This window comes from Danio rerio, chromosome 20 (assembly GCF_049306965.1).
Source record: "Danio rerio strain Tuebingen ecotype United States chromosome 20, GRCz12tu, whole genome shotgun sequence".
Classification (NCBI taxonomy): domain Eukaryota; kingdom Metazoa; phylum Chordata; class Actinopteri; order Cypriniformes; family Danionidae; genus Danio; species Danio rerio.
In genome coordinates this window covers 42,145,694-42,166,043 of record NC_133195.1, presented here as the reverse complement: position 1 = coordinate 42,166,043, position 20,350 = coordinate 42,145,694, and the positions used below count along the sequence as shown (strand labels likewise).

The following is a 20,350-nucleotide window of genomic DNA, read 5'->3' as shown; positions in this document are numbered from 1 at the left end:
ACTAATACATCTTAATTTTAAAATGGCAGTTTAGAATGAAAACGATCCACGTCCACACTGGCGTTTCATCTAGCATTACTGAACAGCCCTCCGTCCACACTATATCGCTGAAAACGCACATCACGACCACTCAAACATACACACTCTGTCGCACTGCAGCATATGCGTGCGTCTGAGCTCCAGCAGTCAGTCACAGGCTCACAGTGTCAGTACACTGCATCAATCTTTCGCTTTCATGCCTGTACTTAGTAATTTTAGTGAAAACCTCAGATACTGTTGGTTGGTTCCTGTTGGTTGTGCACCTTTTTTACCAACCAAGTTTGTCAACGCCATTATACCAACAAAGATCACTCGGCCTATTCATGCCAGAGTCCTGTGGAAAAAGTGATTGACAGGTGGTATCACCCAACCCTACTTGAAACCCTTAAAAAAGCATTTTAGTCAGTGATGTAAGATTGTAGTTTTGGAGACTTTTTGACCACAAGACCCAACTAACTTCAGCAAACTTTTCATTTGAACCACATTTTTTTTAACCATTTTTTATATTTCCCAAATGATGTTTAACAGAGCAAGGAAATTTTCACAGTATGTCTGATATTTTTTCTTCAGGAGAAAGTCTTATTTGTTTTATTTCAGCTAGAATAAAAGCAGTTTTTAATTTTTGAAAAACATTTTAGGGTCAAAATAATTAGCCCCTTTAAGCAATATTTTGTCTAGAAAGTCTACAGAACAAACCATCGTTATGCAATAACTTACCTAAGTTACCTAGTTAAGCCTTTAAATGTCACTTTAAGCTGTATAGAAGTGTCTTGAAAAATATTTAGTCAAATATTATTTACTGTCATCATGGCAAAGATAAAATAAACCAGTTATCAGAGATGAGTTATTAAAACTATTATGCTTAGAAATGTGTTGAGAAACTCTGCTCTCCGTTAAACAGAAATTGGGGAAAAAAATAAACAGGGGGGCTCATAATTCTGACTTCAACTGTACATTTGACAACACATGCATGCAAATTCACAAAAACGCTAAGCAAAATGTGCAGACTACAATGGAAATGAGTCGCAAAAAGTGACAAAACCAGCTTTTTTACATGGAGCAGGACAAAGCAGAAATAAAAAAAACTCACTTCTCAAATTTATGGGTTCATAATTTTTTATGGTCCCATCACACATTTCCATATTGGTCTGCAGTGTGTTTCAGTATTTACACGTGTTATGTGAATTTGCACGCGCCTTTGTCAACTTAATGCTTGATGAAGATGTTTTTTCAATTTGTTAGTGTTTTTCTGTTTGCATGTGGTCTCTCATGACCACCTTACATTTGTGATTTTATTTTATTTTATTTTATTTTATTTTTGCCAATAGTATGTTTTAGTTCCCACATCTACTAGCAGTCCTCTTTTTTATTCTCTCTAGTGGCAGTTAGAAGATTAACAAAGGTAACTTACAGAGTCAACTTTGCCTTGATTTTTCAGGTGCTCTTTGTAGCGTTTGTCCACATACTCCTCAAGTCTGTGGAAAGAGAAATGTAATACAGTAATTCATTTTAAGAGATTATTTGCAAAAGTATTGTATTAAATGCTTGTTTTTCTATTGTCATTGTGTGGACAAATACTTGTAATAAAAAAGGTAAAAACAAGACCTTTCCTGACTTGAACAAGTCTGTATATGAAAGTCTGTAGACCAATTTTAATCTAAAGTACGAATGACCAAGTGTAACTACGGGCAGGAGGTCTGTTAAGCTTTCAAGCGAGGGAAACAAGCCAAAGCGTTGTTCATATGGATTTTGCAAATCTGATACCCGGTATCCTAAAAGATTGGATGGGGTGGTGGAATTTAATTCCCTTTCCAAAACCTAAAACCCAAGGGGAGAAATGCCAGCATGGATCAAGCTGTGTGAGAGGCGATAAAAGAGTGGGGTTAGGTTGGTATTGTTTTCGATATTCCTGACACATTCAGTGATAAAAAGCAATAACGCACACATCTCTTACCCTAAAAAGATCTAAACTGAGTTTCCTACAAAAATATAAAGCAGGTTATGTTTCCCAGCTGTCTTTTTCTTTTTTTCCCTTGATTTTATGAGCACTAGCAATAGTTGTAGGAGCGAGCACAATACAGTCACATTTCCATCTGTTTCTAGCTATGAATATGTGAAATGACATATTATCAACAGAACAAAACTGAGATGTAATCACAAACTGAGCACTTGCATTCCACCGCAGCTTTTTTTCTTTAACTTATAACTCCCATGTCCCTGTCAGAGCTACAATTCACCAATGTTTTCGTCAGTCTTTTGGAGATTTAGTCATTGGTGACGATGTTATTGTGGTTTAGTGTCTGCTTTTGAATTTGGTGTCGGATTAATATTTGCTGGTAGGAAAAACTGTTTGTTCACTACTGCTATTTATAATTTGATTTGTATTTAAATGTATTCTTTTTTTCCACTTAACTGCAAATTAGAATAGAAACTGGATAAAAAGCACACAAACATACTGACAGTTATAGGTACTGTACATTGTTTTGAATCAATTATACTAATATTGGGCACAAATCCATCAAGTTTTACCTTTGTGGCCTTACTTTTTCTATGAATGAATTATGTAGAAGCACTGTCCATGCGTGTTTCCTCGTCGGTTAGTAACGCTATATTTCATTACACAACAATTAATCTATCAGGCTTTTCGGCTAAAATAAAGGGAAAACACAGTTTAATTTGCTATTATTAAATTATTTCTAAATTTCACCTCTCCTGCAGCGCATGGACTAAGTTGTTGAATGGTCAGCGTATGAGGCGGCTAGACTAACCTAGTTTAAATTTTGATTAAATTATTTTCCAATCGGTTGCATATTATGTCATAAATATACCCCTGTAATGGATACCGCAGGCCTTTTTTGTCTGTTTTTTTTTCCAGATATCTTACCTGTTTGCCTAAAGTGACTAATTATATCCTTGGGGATGTCTGACACCGGTGCATACAGTACATATATTGTAATGGACGTGCCAGTCATGAAAGCTTGACAGGCGTAACAACAGTAACTAAGAAGAAGGGGACATAGATGAGGGTCAGTTTTGCCAGAAATATCATAAAGATGTAATGTTTACAATGAATACAATTGTGTCAAGTTTGCATGTTCTCCCCATGTCTACGTGTGTTTCTTCTAGATGCTCCAGTTTCTCCAACAGTCCAAAGACATGCGGTACATTGAATAAACTAAATTGGCCGTAGTGTGTGAATGGGAGAGTGTGTGTGTGTTTCCCAGCACTGAGGATTATATTAAGTTCCATCTGCAGTTGATTCTGCTGTGGCAACCCCTTATAAAGCAGTGACTAAGCAAAAGGAAATTAAGTGAGTCTATTCAAGGCTGACTGGTCACTGGTCATGGAAGAAAATACAAATAGAGCTGCACAATATATCGTTATACCATCGATAATGCAATGTGAGCATCCACAATAGTCACATCTCAAAGACATGTAATGTTGAGTCTGAATTATAGTTGAGCAGATGCTACAGAATTGTATTTAATCACTGTATTCATAAGCAATTTATATGATTTATGCAAAAAAAAATCTTACTTAGAATTTTTGTCTTGTTTCTAGTCCAAACATCGACATTTCAAAGCGAAAACAAGATTATTTTACTGAATCCATAGGAGGATAATTTAGCTTGTTATAAGAAAAAGCACTTCATTTTGACATTTCTTCTGACGGTAAAAACAAAACAATATTTTTACTTGCTCTAATGCTGCGTTCACCCCAGACACAGAAGAAGCGTCAAGCGCGAGTTTAAAAGTTAAGTCAATGCAAAGACGCGAATAGACATCGTATGCGGCGCTATACGGCACGATTGCATGTTTTGCACAAAACGCTCAAGTTTGACTATCTGAACTTCAGTGAACAATCGCGTCGCATTAACCAATCAGGAGCTTGCTCTTGTGGGGGCATGATTATGACATGGCGCCTATTGTTGGTGTCCTGGGGGAATATCCTCCTTCCTACACCACCAACAGTTCATTAAACTGGGTCGGCTCTGCCAGAAGCACAGCTGAATGCTTCCATGATCCAGGTTAAGTTTCTGGAGGAGTTTATGAGCTCATAGAGCTGCGTGCACCTCTGAAAGAATCTAGTGGACTTAGACACTGCTCCAAACGAATGGACGCTGTTTTTCAGCCTTCCTAAACCACATAAACACAATTATTTTCTCAATAAAATTCATGTTAGCCATTTAGCAATGAAGCTACAGTCACTGGGCAGACAGAAGCACTACCCATCATGCGAATCCACGTCTGTTGTGAAGTGAATTTGACGCATGAATGAAGCACATTTTGACGCGCGAATGAAGTTAGTAAACTCAAAATGTTCACTCGTCTATTTATACGCGAATATCATGATTTATCTGCATGTACCGTGTCTGGTGTGAACACAGCATAAGAATGTTTTTTCTATAGACCACTCCTGTCTATAGAGGATGAGAGAGCTCCAGGATTTCATCTAAAATATCTAATATGTATTTTTTTTTAGTATTTGTTTTCCAAAGAAGGTGTCAGGTAATTGGAATGACAAGAGGGTGAGTATTTATAACAGAATTTTGATTTTGTGTGAACTAAGCCTTTAAGTCTTATTTGCAGAAGGGGCACTATTTTAAATGCTCTTATATAAGTTGGAAGCCATGTTGACAGTGATCTCATGTTTTTTCTTAATTAATCATAAATACTCATTCTATACCACCAGACAGTCTTTAATACTACACCCCATATCAGACCGGAAAGTGCTTAGACTTGATTTCCGAAAGCTATTTTTCTGGCCGTAAATAAAAGCGAGTGAGAGATAAACTGTGAAGGCCATCTGAAGCTCTTTGGCCTTGTGCTGTCGTGCTCTTTATTTGTTGCGCTGAGTGATTTTTCTGACAGTGAGAGAGTGATTTCGCCGCCTCCCTCTCACATTGTTGGCTGCGGCGTTGTTAGGGGCGACCAGTCTGCTAAGGGCTCACCTTGGATCCAGCTCCTTGGCCACTCTTTTGGCTTTGTTCCATTCTTCCCCCTCAATGAATGCGTCTATGGCGTTCTTAATGAGGTCTAGGTTGAGGTAGAGCTCAGCAGCCTGAAAAAAAAAAACATTTTGAACCTCAATGGGTCCGCAGCTCGAGGACGCTAAAGAATAGGTGAAGTCTGTGAGCTTTTTGTGCGGTCACATTTCTTTTGTGTCATATCCTAAATATACACTCGCTCAGATGGGCACACGAGCACACTGAAAGCACCATTTCCTCTTGCTGTGGCGCTCTCTAAACACAATACTTTGCAAGAATAAAAAGCTAGTATTTTTCTTGGAATTTGAGTTTTTAGTATTTCCACTTTGTGAGGAAAATAAATAACTCAAATTGAGGGTTTCATATGGTGAATGTGATTGTCTATGTGAAAAAAATTAAATAAGCATACCTCGTTGTACTTTCGGAGCTGAATCAGACGTGGACCGACAATCTGACTTACGTCCACAGCCTTGTCATGGGATAAAAATTTAATGGCCAATTCCGCTGCCTGAAGGACATGAAAAAAAGATGAGAAAAATGCTGTAAAACCGCAGATGCATCTAAAATTAAGTTATTAAGGGTCATAAAAACATGTTCATACATACAGCAGGTAAGTGAAATAGTTTCCAAACATCAATTATAGGCAATTAAAAGACGGAATGCACTGAATGAAAACACTTCAAATCAAAAGAGTAGCTTTCTGATATTTAAAGGACATCCTACAGTCAATGGAACATTGGATATAGGTAAAATATCAGTGCTTTGAATCTTTTCTCATAGTTTAGGAGAGGTTGAAACTTCAAAAGAAGCTTTAAAAAAAAAAAAAAGATCCTTCTGAATAAAAATGTTAATGTTATTCTGCCTCTGCTGTCTTGGCAAGAACTGATTTAAATAAGACCTTCATTTAAAAAAAATCATCACACTAACTTAAAAATCATAGAAAAATAAGTAATTATTTAAAATGTCACATTAAAATGCAATTTCTTGTCTTAAATGAACAAGAAAAATGAATATAATAGAATGGATATAATAGAAAATATTTTTATAATAATAAGAATAATGAAATTTCTGTAATACTTTATTTGCAAATTTCCCAATTGTTGTTGAACGAAAATAAGATTTTTGTCAACATGTTTATACACATAATAGTTTTAATAACTAATTTATTTTGTCTTTGCCACAGTGACAATGCATAATATTTGTTTACTTATTTAGCACAACACTAGTATTCAGCTTGAAGTGCAATTTAAAGCCTTAACTAGGTTACTATGTTAACTAGGCAAGTTAGGTTTATTAGGCAAGGCATTGGAAAACAATGCCTTGCCTAATTTTGTCTAGTTTGTTCTGTAGACAAACAAAGGGAGATAATATTATTAACCTTAAAGAGCACCTATTTTACCCCCTTTTCAACATTTAAGATAAGTATTTTTTGTGTCTCCAGAATGTGTCGAAAAAGTTTTAGCTCAAACACCCATCAGATTATTAATTATAGCTTTCAGAATACTGGAATTTCAGTTCTGAGCACAATGTAGCTGTTTTGTTGCCTGTGCCTTTAATGCAAATGAGCTAGTTCTGCTCGCCTACGGTTCCCACCTGCCTGTCAGAGTGTGTCCATCTCCTGCTACGTCAGATAAACAACACAGTGACAGACATAAAGGAAGCAGATCTCACATAACATTAACATAATATTTGATGTATGTGTTGTAAAGTTAATTCAAGCCTTTCTGCAATGATGAGTCACACACAATGTTGTTACAAAGTTCACACACACACACACACACATACACACACACAGCGTGTGCGTTTAACTTTGCATTGTTTTTGCACGGCAAATGTGACAGGATACATGTTAATATCCACTGCTGTATGGATTTCCGTTATGCTAATGTACAAAATAAACCTGATTTAACATTCACAAACTGGGATTGAAGCATCTTCTTTTATGATTTTACTGATATGCGGCTGTGATGATAAAGTAAAGACGGTAAAATCGCTGTAATTCATTACAAACATGCAGTGTTTTAAAAACGTTTTAAACTTGTAGAACTCATTCTTGATCACATTTAATGATGATTGATGATCACAGAGAGCTGAAGAGATCTTTTAATACTGGTTGCTTTGCGCACGTCCTGTCTTGTTGATATGATTACACACTTTACAACAGAGACATGTTAATACTTGGCTGACAATCAATTCAGTATGCAGGAAAAACTGCACTCCTACTTCACGTTGTGGTGGGCCTCAAAATAGGAGGGATTTGGGTCTTATTTTAACGTCAGAAATTTTCAAAAAAAGAGACTTATTGTCTTTATATCACATCAATATGACTGTGGACACAAAATACCTACACACAGCTCTGGCCAAACATCTTACAAAAGATGATTTTCATCATAGCCGCCCTATAAAAGTTCTTTTATTCCAAAAAGATTTGGAAGTCAACTATAAAATTTGCCAAAAATTGTAATTGTCACTGCACTTCATAATAATACTTGCTGGTATCTTATTACAATAATAGGGTGTTTATTGATTAAGAAAAAAGTCATTTAACTAATATAAAATTCAACAACCTTCATCCAACACTTCAACAGCAAGTCCAAGTTAGATGAGTCCTTCACTTTCAGATAGCAGTCCACAGCTCTTGAATACTCTCCGGTCTGTTCCCACTCTTGAGCTTGCTCAATCATCCCTTCCACACCCCTGCAAACACACACATACACATTCAATGCTCATAGACTTTTTGATCTCTACAGGCAGGGACTTGTGGGGAAGACAAACTTGTTACACATTTAAAAAACACTAAGCAGTACAGTTTTATTAGTGGTGGATAAACAGTCTGCAGATTATTTTACTTTAAGTGTTTTGAATAAACACTTGAAACCCCTATTTATCAAAGGTCTTTATACTTCTGTACTTCAAACCCTGAGATGGCATGGCGGTTAATGACTGTGAAAGCTACATGAAAAACCTTCATCTTTTTTGAGACTTCATCTTTTTTGTGCTTTAATGGCATAGCTCACCCAAAAATACAAATGTACTCACTCCCCCTCAAGTGGTTCCAAAGCTTTATGAGTTTCTTTATTCTGTTTAACATACAAGAAGAAAAAAAAAATCGAAGAATGTTAGAGACTGGTAACCATACTAGGAAAAACTAGGAAATCAATGGTTACCCGTTTCCAACATTCATCTTTTGTTGTTTTCAACAGGAAAAAGAATCTCACGCAGGTTTGTGAAAAGTAAAGGGGAAGTAAATGATGACAGAATTTTGAGTTTTGCTTGAACGATGCCTTTAACATTTCTAATAGGTGATATCAGCTCTAGAAATTTTTTTTAATAACATTCAAGACAATGCAGGGTAAAATAATGGTCTAAACATATCATATGGACTAAAGCACATGGCACAACAGCACTTAGGGCGTCCACTTTTGCTATCACGAATGGAAAAAATGGTCAGTGTGTCCATCTAAAAGTGTTGTCCTTATTCTCTTAATGATTTATGGGTGTGTTTTGGGCATAATGTGCATTAAACCAATAAGAGTTTTGTTGTCATCACATAGCAAATGACACATAATAGTTGTCAGAAGCATGCATAAATGCTTCAATCACATTCATGACGTGTGTCAAGGTTTCATGACAATCTTATAAACACCCCTTTAAGTAAAGCGTTAGGTGTTCTTAAAATACAATTACGATTGTGATAAATAATTTTCCTTTACAAAAAAATACAAGCTAAAATTAAAATAAAATATGTGGAACATAGGGTACTAGGAAAGTAATGTAAAATTATATTATATACACATATTTCCAAGGTGTTTTTAACATGGTTAAATAAGATGCTTTTTATGCAATGGTGGTCAGAAGTATTTTGTCTCATCTCCCATTGTTTTAAGAGTGATTTGCAATCACACTCTGGCAGATTCATCATTTACTCAGCAGACTTTGTAAGCCGATATTTTGTCATTACTACAGGTAGGTAGGCTAATTTCAATACATGCAATGATTACCCATTATGATATGTAGGCATTTTTATATTAAGGTAGACATTAATAATTCTATTAAATTTGATTCCTTTTGTTCCATTGATTCCATTTGATTCCATTGTTTTACATTTCAAGATGTTTATGTGCTGCTCTGCATCCCTGTGTGTGTAATAAGCTATTTTTATGCAAGTTGTAGGCCTGCATATCACTAACATGCTCTTTAGATAATAACAAAAACTTGACTTAAGAGCACTTTTAGTTGGTCAATGGTACAGACTATTTAATTTGCATCAAAAAAGCAACTGATATATATATATATATATATATATATATATATATATATATATATATATATATATATATATATATATATATACACTTATTCGCAGGGCTTGCAAAATTCGGTAGCCCAACATACCTAGGCTACCAAAATCTATCTACACGCTGCCCAGTGGCAAGAAAAACATATTTAAATGTTTTTACATTCTTTTACGAAGTGGATAATTATGTATGTGCTGTACTGCTGATACGGCAGCAATAAATCCACTTGTTGATAATAAAGGAGAAAAGCCACAATATTATCAACTACCTTCCAAATAACGTAACATAGTGTTTCTGTCAGTTTAATCACTTGTTCTGTACTAAATGCGTGGCACTGAAGCACACAACACTTGTCACTCACTAAGCAGCAGCATAAACAGATTATTTTGATTCATTCCAACAAAGTACATCAAAATATCATTTATTCAGGGACAATAAAAAATGAATAAACATAAAATTTAAATAAATTATTTATAACACATTATTTTTTACCTCAGAATTGTAAAGAACCATAGAGTTTAATAGGGCATGTCTTTCTTTGGATTCATAAACAAGTCGTTTCACATCATGAAGCCTGTGTAAGCTATGCGAAATTAAAAATATATATCTTTAAGCAACTATTCAAGATACGTTGGTTAGTCATTCAGACTGTAACGAAAAACCGCTCATTGTTAAACTATGCGTGTGCCCACATCTCCGTGAAAAGCGCATGCTTCAGTGCGTGCAGAACAGACAAACGTGTTTAAGAAAGATAGAATACACATTATAAGTTAATACGGATTAGTTAATGTCATCTGTCTTCTCTTCGTGGATCGGTAAACAATTGACAGTCAGCTTGTAAAGGGAAATGTCCGTTTTTTTTTTCAGTTACCCAAAAAATGAAGGGATATTTAGATATTTTGAAAGATATTTTGAAGAAAAGTTTTAAGTTTGAAAGAGAAAAAAAACACAAACAGGTCTGAAATGAGTGAAGTGTGAAAAAATAATGACACAATTTTCCAGTTTGGGTGAAATATGTATTTGTGTCTCAGAGCTAAAACTATTTAGATTTTATAGGAAACAGTAAGTTAGTTATATAAGAAATAATATATATAATATATTAATATAATAATTAATATTATATATATATATATATATATATATATATATATATATATATATATATATTTATTTTTTATATATATATATATATATATATATATATATATTTTTTTTTTTTTTTTTTTTTACTAAAAAACTCAAGCATGTACATCAACATTTCTCACATATAATAATAGCACATGTCTCTAAAATGTCTTTATAGCTGCGAAAAATATCCTAAAACAATGTTCACTTAACATCATTTTTTGGGGTTTTTTAAAAAAAATTAAATGAAATAAAAACTTAAAAAGTTAAATAATACAATTTTGGTTATTTAAAAAAATGACTATATTGCCTATAACAAATGTCATTATATCTTTTTTTTATTTCGTAAATGTATGTTTTTGTTTTTATTTAATAAATAATGTATTTTCTATTTGGGCTACCTAAATTTAAATTCGGCTACAAAAAACTGAAGAGTGCCTGCCCGAGGGCTACCAGGAATTTAGAAGTTTTTCGAGCCCTGGTTTACATTTAAATTTTTCTAAAAATGAAACTTTAGCCCCTTTCATACATACAGACCTTTCCGGAAAATTGCCGGCAATTTGCCGGAAAGGTTGTATGTGTGAACAGGTCCTTTTTGAAAATACCGGTAAACTCGTTCTGGCTATTTTCTGGAAAGAGAAGTTGTAACATTACCGGCAATTTGCCGGAATGCTGCACTGTGTGAATGCAGAAGGAAGATTCCCGTTATAAGCGCATGCACGTCTAGAACGTGCTGACGTGAGACGTCTGCTTTAGCCAATCACAACAGTCAGACGCATTTACGTCCGCGCGGTTTGTGAGGATAAAAGCCTTTGAATATTTTTCCAGACACATTTAGCTGCTAGAAGTTAGTCAGATCACGTTTATATGTTCTTTTTAATGCCAACTGTGTAAATAATCATCGATGAGATGCTTATGATAAGCCGTTGTTTGTTTACCTTTAAGCTTTGCGTGCGCCTATGAGCGCCTGCACACGCACATATTATGAACATCTCGACATGCGAAAGTGATCCTGCGAAAGTTGTTCACAATATTGATCATCCACAGAGTTTGTAATTTAGTCAAATGTTTACAAACACAAGCGCAGCCGTTTAAAGCTCATTTGTGGTGAATGATGTCAGAATTTACCGGTATTTTGAAATGGTTGTGTGAATGCTCTTTTCCGGAAAATTTCCGTAACGTCCTCGCCTGTGTGAACAGCGCTTTTTTAAATTTACCGGTAAAGTCGTTCCGGAAATGTTCCAGAAATTTACCGGTATCACTGTGTGAAAGGGGCTATAGTCATCTATATTAATATACATTTAGTGGATCATAAATTAAAAATCACAAAATACATCACCGTGTTCCCATGCTGTATGTGGTAAATGCATAAATGCTGTAGCCTTTTTTAAGATTACTTTTTGACATTTTTGCCCTTTTTTTGATAGGACAGTATGAGATAATACAGGATTAGAAAAGGTCCACGAGCCAGGAATTAAACCCTGGACACCCGGAGCACTGTTGAGCTATATGTTATCGCACTAAACACTGGGTTATCAGCACAGATCAAATGCTGTAGCTTAATAACAACAATTAGTGCCATTGTATTACATTACTCTTTAAGACATTTAATATATGTTTACATTAAGAATATAATAAATGTAAATCTCTCAATTCTGCCACATTACCATGGTGCAGTTATTAACATTACATTTAGCATGTATCAGAGATGTCTAAATGTTTTATAGAAGGAAAATTCTATCATGACAATCAGCGACAAGTCCTAATTTTAGACCAAAATAAAAAGACAATTTTCATTTGACTTTTAGGACAATTTGTTTAAAAATGTATTGTTGATTAAAATGCTAAATTTGGTATTGATTTGGGATGTTGGACCTGAACAGACTTGGCCCTGTTCCCCACTGCACAGAGCAATTAATTTATGGAACCAAAATTCATATATTCATGATTCTAAAAATTACCTTTCAAAATAAAGCAAGCAGAGACTCAGATAAACAATCATACTGGTCAATTCACCAACACACACTGTCAAATTTTATCTCTCAATATCTTGATACAACAATGTATCGTTACACGCCAAGAGTCCATCATAAAAGACAACATGGCAAGAAAGTTCAAACTCTTGACTGAAAATAGGTTAATGATACAAGAAGCCTGCATTACTGCTGAGTGGGCCTTGAACTGACTATGCAAAACGTTTCTCCTTTTCTTCCCAGGGAAGACAGCGAAGAAGCCTTTGATGTTTTCCCACAAGTCATTAAAAATAGGAAAATTATCAGCGGAGACGGATTTGCTGCGTGTCTGTGCATTAATGAGCTGCTCATTATGGATTTAATTTAGGATAAAAAGCTGCCATGTTCTAATAAGGGAGGGAAGCCAAGCAATGAAAAGAGGATCTGAATGTAGTTCAGAGCTGCTAGCTTTTCTGCACAACTGCAGAGCCCTAGTTTCGGAAGAACAATAAACAAGGGAGGATTTTCAAATACAGACACATATGAAAGCAAGGCAGAATAAAAAAAACAGACAGAAGACGAGTTAAAAGAGAGTTCTTTTACCAGTTGCCCTCGCTTTCATATTCCTTTTGAAGGACGCTCAGCTTGCTGGGCAAATAGTCTTTGCAGATCCGCATTGCATCAGTCCACATCCCAGCATCCTGGAAACAGGAAATATGATTCTTCAAAGCCTGCTGAATCTTATTTTAATATAAAACTAATAATAAGAAATCTTCACACATTGTTTAAAAAATGGGTAGCACTTAACTTGAAGGGGTGTTCATAAGACTTTAATAATCATGACATGCCTAATTTATGCATGCTTTTAACTGTCATTAAGTTACATTCGCTCAGTTATGACATTTTAAATGCAAAGATGACCTTTTGTTTATGTCAAATTGTCAACCTGTTTTTGTCATGAAAACTTGACATTACCAAGACAACAAAACTTTTCATAAATTATCATAAACATAATTGTCATGACTTGATATTATAAATATATTATGAATTTTACATTTATATTATTTTTTTTTACCTCAAGTTCAGTGGTAATAGCTGAATTTGTCATTAAAATGTCATTAAATGTTAATGACGCTCTTTTCATGATACATTTTAATGACAAAAACGGTTTGTCCCACTGAAAAGGTGATCAGAAAAATATTCATGACAATTCTAATGCCTTATCACGATTATGTTCAAGACGATTTATGACAAGTTTTGTTGTTATCACATAACTGAGCAAATGACACGTAATAGTTGTCAGAAGCAGGCATGAAATGCTTCAATCACATTCATGACATGTGTCAAGGTTTTATGACAATAGTATAAACACCCCTTCAAGTAAATTGTCCAGCATTTTCCTTTAGAAAAAAATATGAGCAAAATTTAAAATAAAATATGTGGAACATATGGTATGGTAGTAATGTAATTTTATATTATATACACATATTTCTAAGGTGATTTTCACCTGAATAAATAAGATGCTTTTTATGCAATGGTGGTCATAAATATTTTGTTTTCTTCAAAAGGATTATGCGCAATTGGAAGAAAAAAAAATGTACAATAGTCACATGGAATGTTTTGACAAACTTTTTGGTTCCTTTTCTGAACTTTGAATATCTCGGTACTGTTGCTGCCTATGGGGGATTTCATCTAATATTTCTTAAATTGTGTTCCTAAGATCCTCTATGTTTAAAATGACATGAGGCAGAGTAATTAAGGACAGAGTTCAAAATTTGGGGTGAACTAAGCCTTTAACTAAAATTTTACTAAATTAATAATAAATAATAGGAGTCATTGACTACTAGAGCACGGTTATAGGCATCAGATTAATTTTGTTCTACAATAAAGAACACTTGTTTATTATCCAAGTACTGTATTCTTACCATTAACTCTAATTAGTTGATTGTACTGTAAGGATCGAGAATCTTACTTTGTAGTATTTAATAGCTAGCTCCGGCCTTTGTGCCCTGAGCAAGAAGGCCTCAGCTTTTTGAAATTCCTTCTGGTCAAAGCAGAACTTGGCCTGGCTCACAAGAATGTCTGCCACACTTTCCGGATCATGAGCCTCTGCAACTCTCTGGGCATTACTCCAGTCCTTGTTATGAACGTGCCTGCAATAGAAATGACACGGTCACCCATATTTCAAACCTCTTTTTTTTAATTCAGAGATAAAACTTGTATACAGTGAAAACATAATAAATTATGACATTTAGAATAAAATAATTATTATAATGAAATAACTGAACGAAGTGTGGTAAAATTCATATGCTACTTTGCATATGGAGGGGTGGATCTTTTATGAATAGCCATGAATTAATGGGCACCTATTTTACCCCTTTCACAAGATGTAGGATAAATCTTTGGTGTCTCCAGAATATGTTTCTAAAGTTTTAGCTCAAAATACCCATCAGATAATTTATTATAACCTCCAGAATTCGCCCATTTTGGGGGCTAAGTACGTTGTAGCTGTTTTTGTAGCCTGTGGCTTTAAATGTGAATAAGCTGCTACTCCCCACCCACTGTTCCCACGTGGGTGTGTCCGCTTCTCATCATGCATTACGTCAGATAAACAGCACAGCGACATAGACAGACTCGGATGAAGCTAAAATACATCTCATTAGTCAAAAATACCAAGTTTATCTGATGTATTTGTGGTGGAGTTTATTCAAGACTTTTTGAAACAATGGGTCTCGCACAAATGCCGTTTGCAGTACACACAAACACACACACACACACACACACACACACACACACACACACACACACACACACACACACACACACACACACACACACACACACACACACACACACACACACACACACACATATATATATATATAGCGGTTAAGAATTTCATAGCAATTTTACTGACTTTCTTATAAACCAGCACTCTTGTAAAAATGTTTTCAACTTATAAAAATCACAGAGAGTTGTAACAAATATTTAAATCCCAGTTTATTTGCAAAAAAATGTTTCATGCACACATGCTATTATAGAAACATGGTGCCTGTCAATCAATTCGTCAATCAAAAACAAAATTCCTACGTAACGTTGTGGTGGGCCTCAAAATCACTGGGATTTGGGTCTTATTTTAAGCAAAATTAAAAATTTTAAAAGTTTATATTACTCCAATATGACAGTGGACACACTATCCCTACACACAGTTCTGTCCAAACAGCTTACAAAAAGTGATTTTAATCAAAGGTGCCCTTTAAATAAATGGACTTATTCCCTTGCTCATCACTAAAATGCTCAGTTAAGACGTAATCAGTCATCTTTCTTTTTGTTTTCCAGTACAAACATTTTCAAAACAAGACAAAATAACTTGAATGGGATAATAGGATAAAAGGTTTTTAGAGTAAATGTTCTGAGTAATTTTTCTGGGTCTGTTAGCAAATTTTTTTTTCTGTCTTCTTTATATTTACACTTACAAGAAAATCAGTGTTTTTCAGTCAGAGAAGAAAAACAAATGTTTTTTTTTTTCGTCTTGTTTTTTTACAGAAAACAACATTTGGTCAGAATAACAAGTGCTTTTTTTATTTTTATCAAGAGGAAGTTTACACCAGAAAACACTTTTTTAGTGTTAAAACATATGTATTATGTTTTTAAAGATCAATATAAACATGTCTGTAAACATGGCATATTTTTGCTTTTAATTAGAAAGAAAAGTAATCAGTGGTTTACAAAATAAAACAAAAAATACATTAACTCAAAAACAGCAAGAAATGCGAGAACTTAATTATTCTCTTAACGTTTCCATAGCTGTGTATATGAAATATTAATAAGTGATTAAATTATAATCAGTGTATGTGTTTTCGGGTAATCTTTTCTGTTTCTCTATGCAGTTTTTGCACAGTAAAATTAAACTTGTAACTGCAGTTTAAACACAATATTAAATGAGACAACAGTGTCGTTGCTTGCTTTTGTCTAATGCGAGCTGATTGGATGTAGTAAAGTAGGCACAGGAAAGATTTTAAGATTCTTTTATTAGTTTATAAGCCACTACATAACCTGACATATTCTTAAGAACTATTGTATTTGTGTGATTGAGTACCTATATGCATATATGCGTGTACATGTATGCTTTTATCCGAGTATATATTTGTTGCTTATTTGCTTTATTAGTCCATACATTTGTTCATTTGGTTTATTTTACAATGCTTGTTTGTTGGTTGTTTGTGAAGCGCTTTGAGTTGCATGCACGTAGGAAAAGTGCTATACAAATAAAATGTATTATTATTATTATTATTTAAAACAAACAGGTCATTAGGTTTTAATTAAAGATTACGAGTGCAAACTATTTTTTTTCTTGCAAAGTTGCAAAGATTAATTGTTCACTGGAAAACTAAAAATAGCAATATGAGCTAACAAAATCTATACGGTTAGTACTGATTTCATGTGTACTTTAAAAGTAGGAATTCTTAGAGTCATCAGCTCATCTTCAGCAGCAGTATTCTTTTGTGGAGCAGTGCCAACAGCCACTCCTCTGATAGAAATCTACAAATCAAATACTCTCAATCCCGGTGCCACCTGCTTCCAGTCACTCAGTGCTTGTAATGCGAGAGAGTGCAAGAAATCTATCAGTAATCCATGCCGACAAAAAGTTCTAAAGCAATGCAATCCCTGCTAAAGAGTGGTCTGTGTGTACTGGAGTAGGAAATTGATATGAAAGCCCACTCACATTAGCACAGCCTCTTTGGGTTTTCCAGCTTTGATGAACTCAATTTCAGCCTCATTGAATTTGCCCTTAAAAGAAAAAATACAATTATGAAGTGCAATATGCAATCATTATAAACAAGAATAATAATAAATGCTGGATCATAGCAATGTAAATAATAATCGTGGGCATAAGCGTAGAGTAATACGTCAAATATACAAATTTTATTGTTTTTTCGAAATGTCAACATAAAAGACTGCTTATAAAACTAGGTGAATTGGGTTAATTAGACAAATTATGCCGAGTTCAAACTGCACAATTTTTTAAAGTAGACGCATCACAGATGTATTCGCACTGCATGACTATCTGGGGTACCATTCTATCGCTGCTGTGTTTACACTGCAAGATGGATCGCGACGAAGGGTTTCATACTGCATGACTTTACAATAGGAAGAATCGCTGACAACTTTGTCTTGGTCAACAAACTTTGTCTCACAACTAGGGATGCTCATTTCGGTTAATTTCGTGCAACCGCCGCTCGTTTATCGGTTATTAACGGTTAACTGGTCAGATTACTATTAATTTTTTGTTAAACAAATTGACGTGTCTATTTTGTGTCTGACACATTAAATATTGCATTTTAAGATACTGATTTATTTTAACATGCTAGCATATTAATAACAGAACATAATAACAGAGCATCTTCACGCACTTGCAGTGTTTCCAACGGCATAGAAAAACAAAATAAACTAAATTAAATGAATAAAATAAATAGTCCTGCCCTAAATTATTTTCACTTAAATAATTCATTTAGAGAACAAAACGAAAACACTGACTGATCCTTTTTAAGAACCGCCATAGGCTGTTTTTTTTTTTTTCAAATCATATGTCCTTTTCTTTTGTCAAATAAAAATTGCACTTTATAAGGATTGTTTGTTCTGTAGACAACTGGAAAAAAATATTGCTTAAGGTGGCTAATGATTTTGACCCTAAAATGTTTTTAAAAAATGAAAAATAGCTTTTATTCTAGCTAAAAAAAAAAACAAATAGGACTTTTTCCTGAAAAAAAAAATATTATAGGAATTACTTTGGAAAAAATTCCTTGCTCTGTTAAGCATTATTTGCGAAAAATTTGGAAAAAAATTAAAAATTTAATCACAGAAAAGATAATGATTTTGACTTTAACTGTATTTTTAATTGTTTTACTTTTAAATTTTTCCCCCTAGCTATAAATGCTGATTAAACTACATTTATGTTTACTATTAAATATATATATATATATATATATATATATATATATATATATATATATATATATATATATATATATATATATATATATATATATATATATATATAATAATATAAAATCGGATTGCTAATATGATCTATAAATATAATTATTTTATTAATTCAAATAAGCTTATAAGAAACAAGTCGAATGGCATTAATCATACAGTCTGTCGTAGGCTATTTTCACACTTGAGTCTACATTACTAAGAACAAAAAAATCTGTGAAAAGACCAAAGTCTAATTTCCATTCACAGCCCCTGACCTTGAAAATGGACTCAACACTCATTTCAGTTTTCTATATCAATTTTACATTTGGTTAGAGCTGCGGGCGTTATCGGTGTAGAAAAGAGGAATAATCTCTCCCAAGACAGTAATACCTGGTCCTCAAGGAACATGGCATTTTTGAGATGAATATCAGGAATCTTCTGCTTCATGGAGAGTCGAGCCAACTCAAAGGCAAAGTCAAACGTACTAAAGAAGACAAAGAGTGTTTCCCAAAGGTCAATTGTATTATGTGGATTTAACCATTATAACTGATGCAACATGTAGGTTAGAGAGGTAAATGGTGGAGTGTTCTGAGTGGTTGTTAGATGGTCAATAATTTTTTTGCAAGAAAATAACACTTTTATTAATCAGGAATTCATTAAATTAGGCAAATGATTTTAAATGAATGTGTTCTTTTAAACTTTCTATTCATCAAAGAATCCTGAAAAAGTGTCTGATAATAACAAAACATTAGGCAGCACATCTGTTTCCAGCACTGATAATAATAAGAAATGTTTGCTAACACATTAGAATTATTATAGAAAAGATCTGACACTAGTATTGGAGTGGGTGGTATGACCAAAATTCTATTTCATGGAATGAGTGATTTTATTTCAGTGTAATGATAGATTTCACAATTCTTAAATTGACAGGTTCATCAACAGAGTTCGGTTTGAGATTTTTTTCATTTTTAATTTTTCCTCAATTTACTTTCAATTTCCAAGTGTATAGTTTACTGCAACCCCATGTAAATGAGTTTTGTTACCAGGTGGAAATTAGAACCTGGGACAGATGTTAGTCAGCAGAAGCTGTAGCAATAAACACTATTCAACTTACTAAGGAATATGGTACACAAAGTTATTCTGTACTCACATTCACATTTTCAAATCGGTAATCCGAAACATTTGATCTAAATTACAGCTAAAAGTTTAGCTCAGATCACTGAACTGAGTGTCAGTCTTAAGTAAGGCTGCACAATATATCATTTCAGCATTGATATCACAATGTGCACATTCACAATAGTCACATCACAAGATATGCGATACAAGATATAAATTATAGTTGACCAGGAGCTAAAAAAACGTATTTAATACTGTACTTAAATAGCAATTATATTTGATTTATGCTTAGAATTCTTGTCTTGTTTTAAGTTCAAATATCTACATTTTAAAGCAAATATATATTTTTTAACTTACCCCACTAGCAGATAATTGTACTTGTTTTAAGAAAAAAATTTACCTATTTCTTATGAAGTTGAAAAAAAAAACAATATTTTTACTTGATCTAAAATAATTAGGTATTTGGACTAGAAACGAGACAAAGCAAAGTAAGAAAATTATTTTTGCATTGTGGTTATTCAATTTCTGTTCCTGAATACTGTTAAGACTCCCTAGAAAACTGTCAAATAGTGCCAATTAGTGCCAAACTATTTTTTGCAAATTGTATTCGTATCGCAATATTTCTCGTTGAAAATAAGATAACTCAATTTCAGTTTTTTCCAATATCATGTAGTCCCTGTCTCTAGCATACTGCATGTGCATTAGACACGCTCACTTATTTACATGTCGGGATATACAGAATTTAAAAAATTATTATGGTTGACAGTTTATTCTGTGGTTGCAGTGGGTAGCATGATCCCCTCACAGCAAGAATGTCGTTGGTTCAAGCCTCGGCTGGGTCAGTTGTCGTT

At 33.8% G+C, this 20,350-nt stretch overlaps 1 protein-coding gene across 4 annotated transcripts in view; it reads right to left on the bottom strand.

Annotated features, from left to right (window-relative positions):
- ift172 (intraflagellar transport 172) overlaps positions 1-20,350 on the bottom strand; it is a 71,418-nt gene that overhangs the window by 22,995 nt on the left and 28,073 nt on the right. For 3 of the 4 annotated variants that reach the window (XM_073932361.1, XM_073932362.1, NM_001002312.1), the window contains 8 exon segments: positions 18,774-18,867; positions 17,128-17,192; positions 14,374-14,554; positions 13,005-13,102; positions 7,594-7,723; positions 5,436-5,534; positions 4,991-5,100; positions 1,451-1,514 (listed from right to left, as the gene is read on the bottom strand). In XM_073932361.1, the coding sequence (XP_073788462.1) occupies positions 1,451-1,514; positions 4,991-5,100; positions 5,436-5,534; positions 7,594-7,723; positions 13,005-13,102; positions 14,374-14,554; positions 17,128-17,192; positions 18,774-18,867 (841 nt within the window). 4 annotated transcript variants of the gene reach the window in all.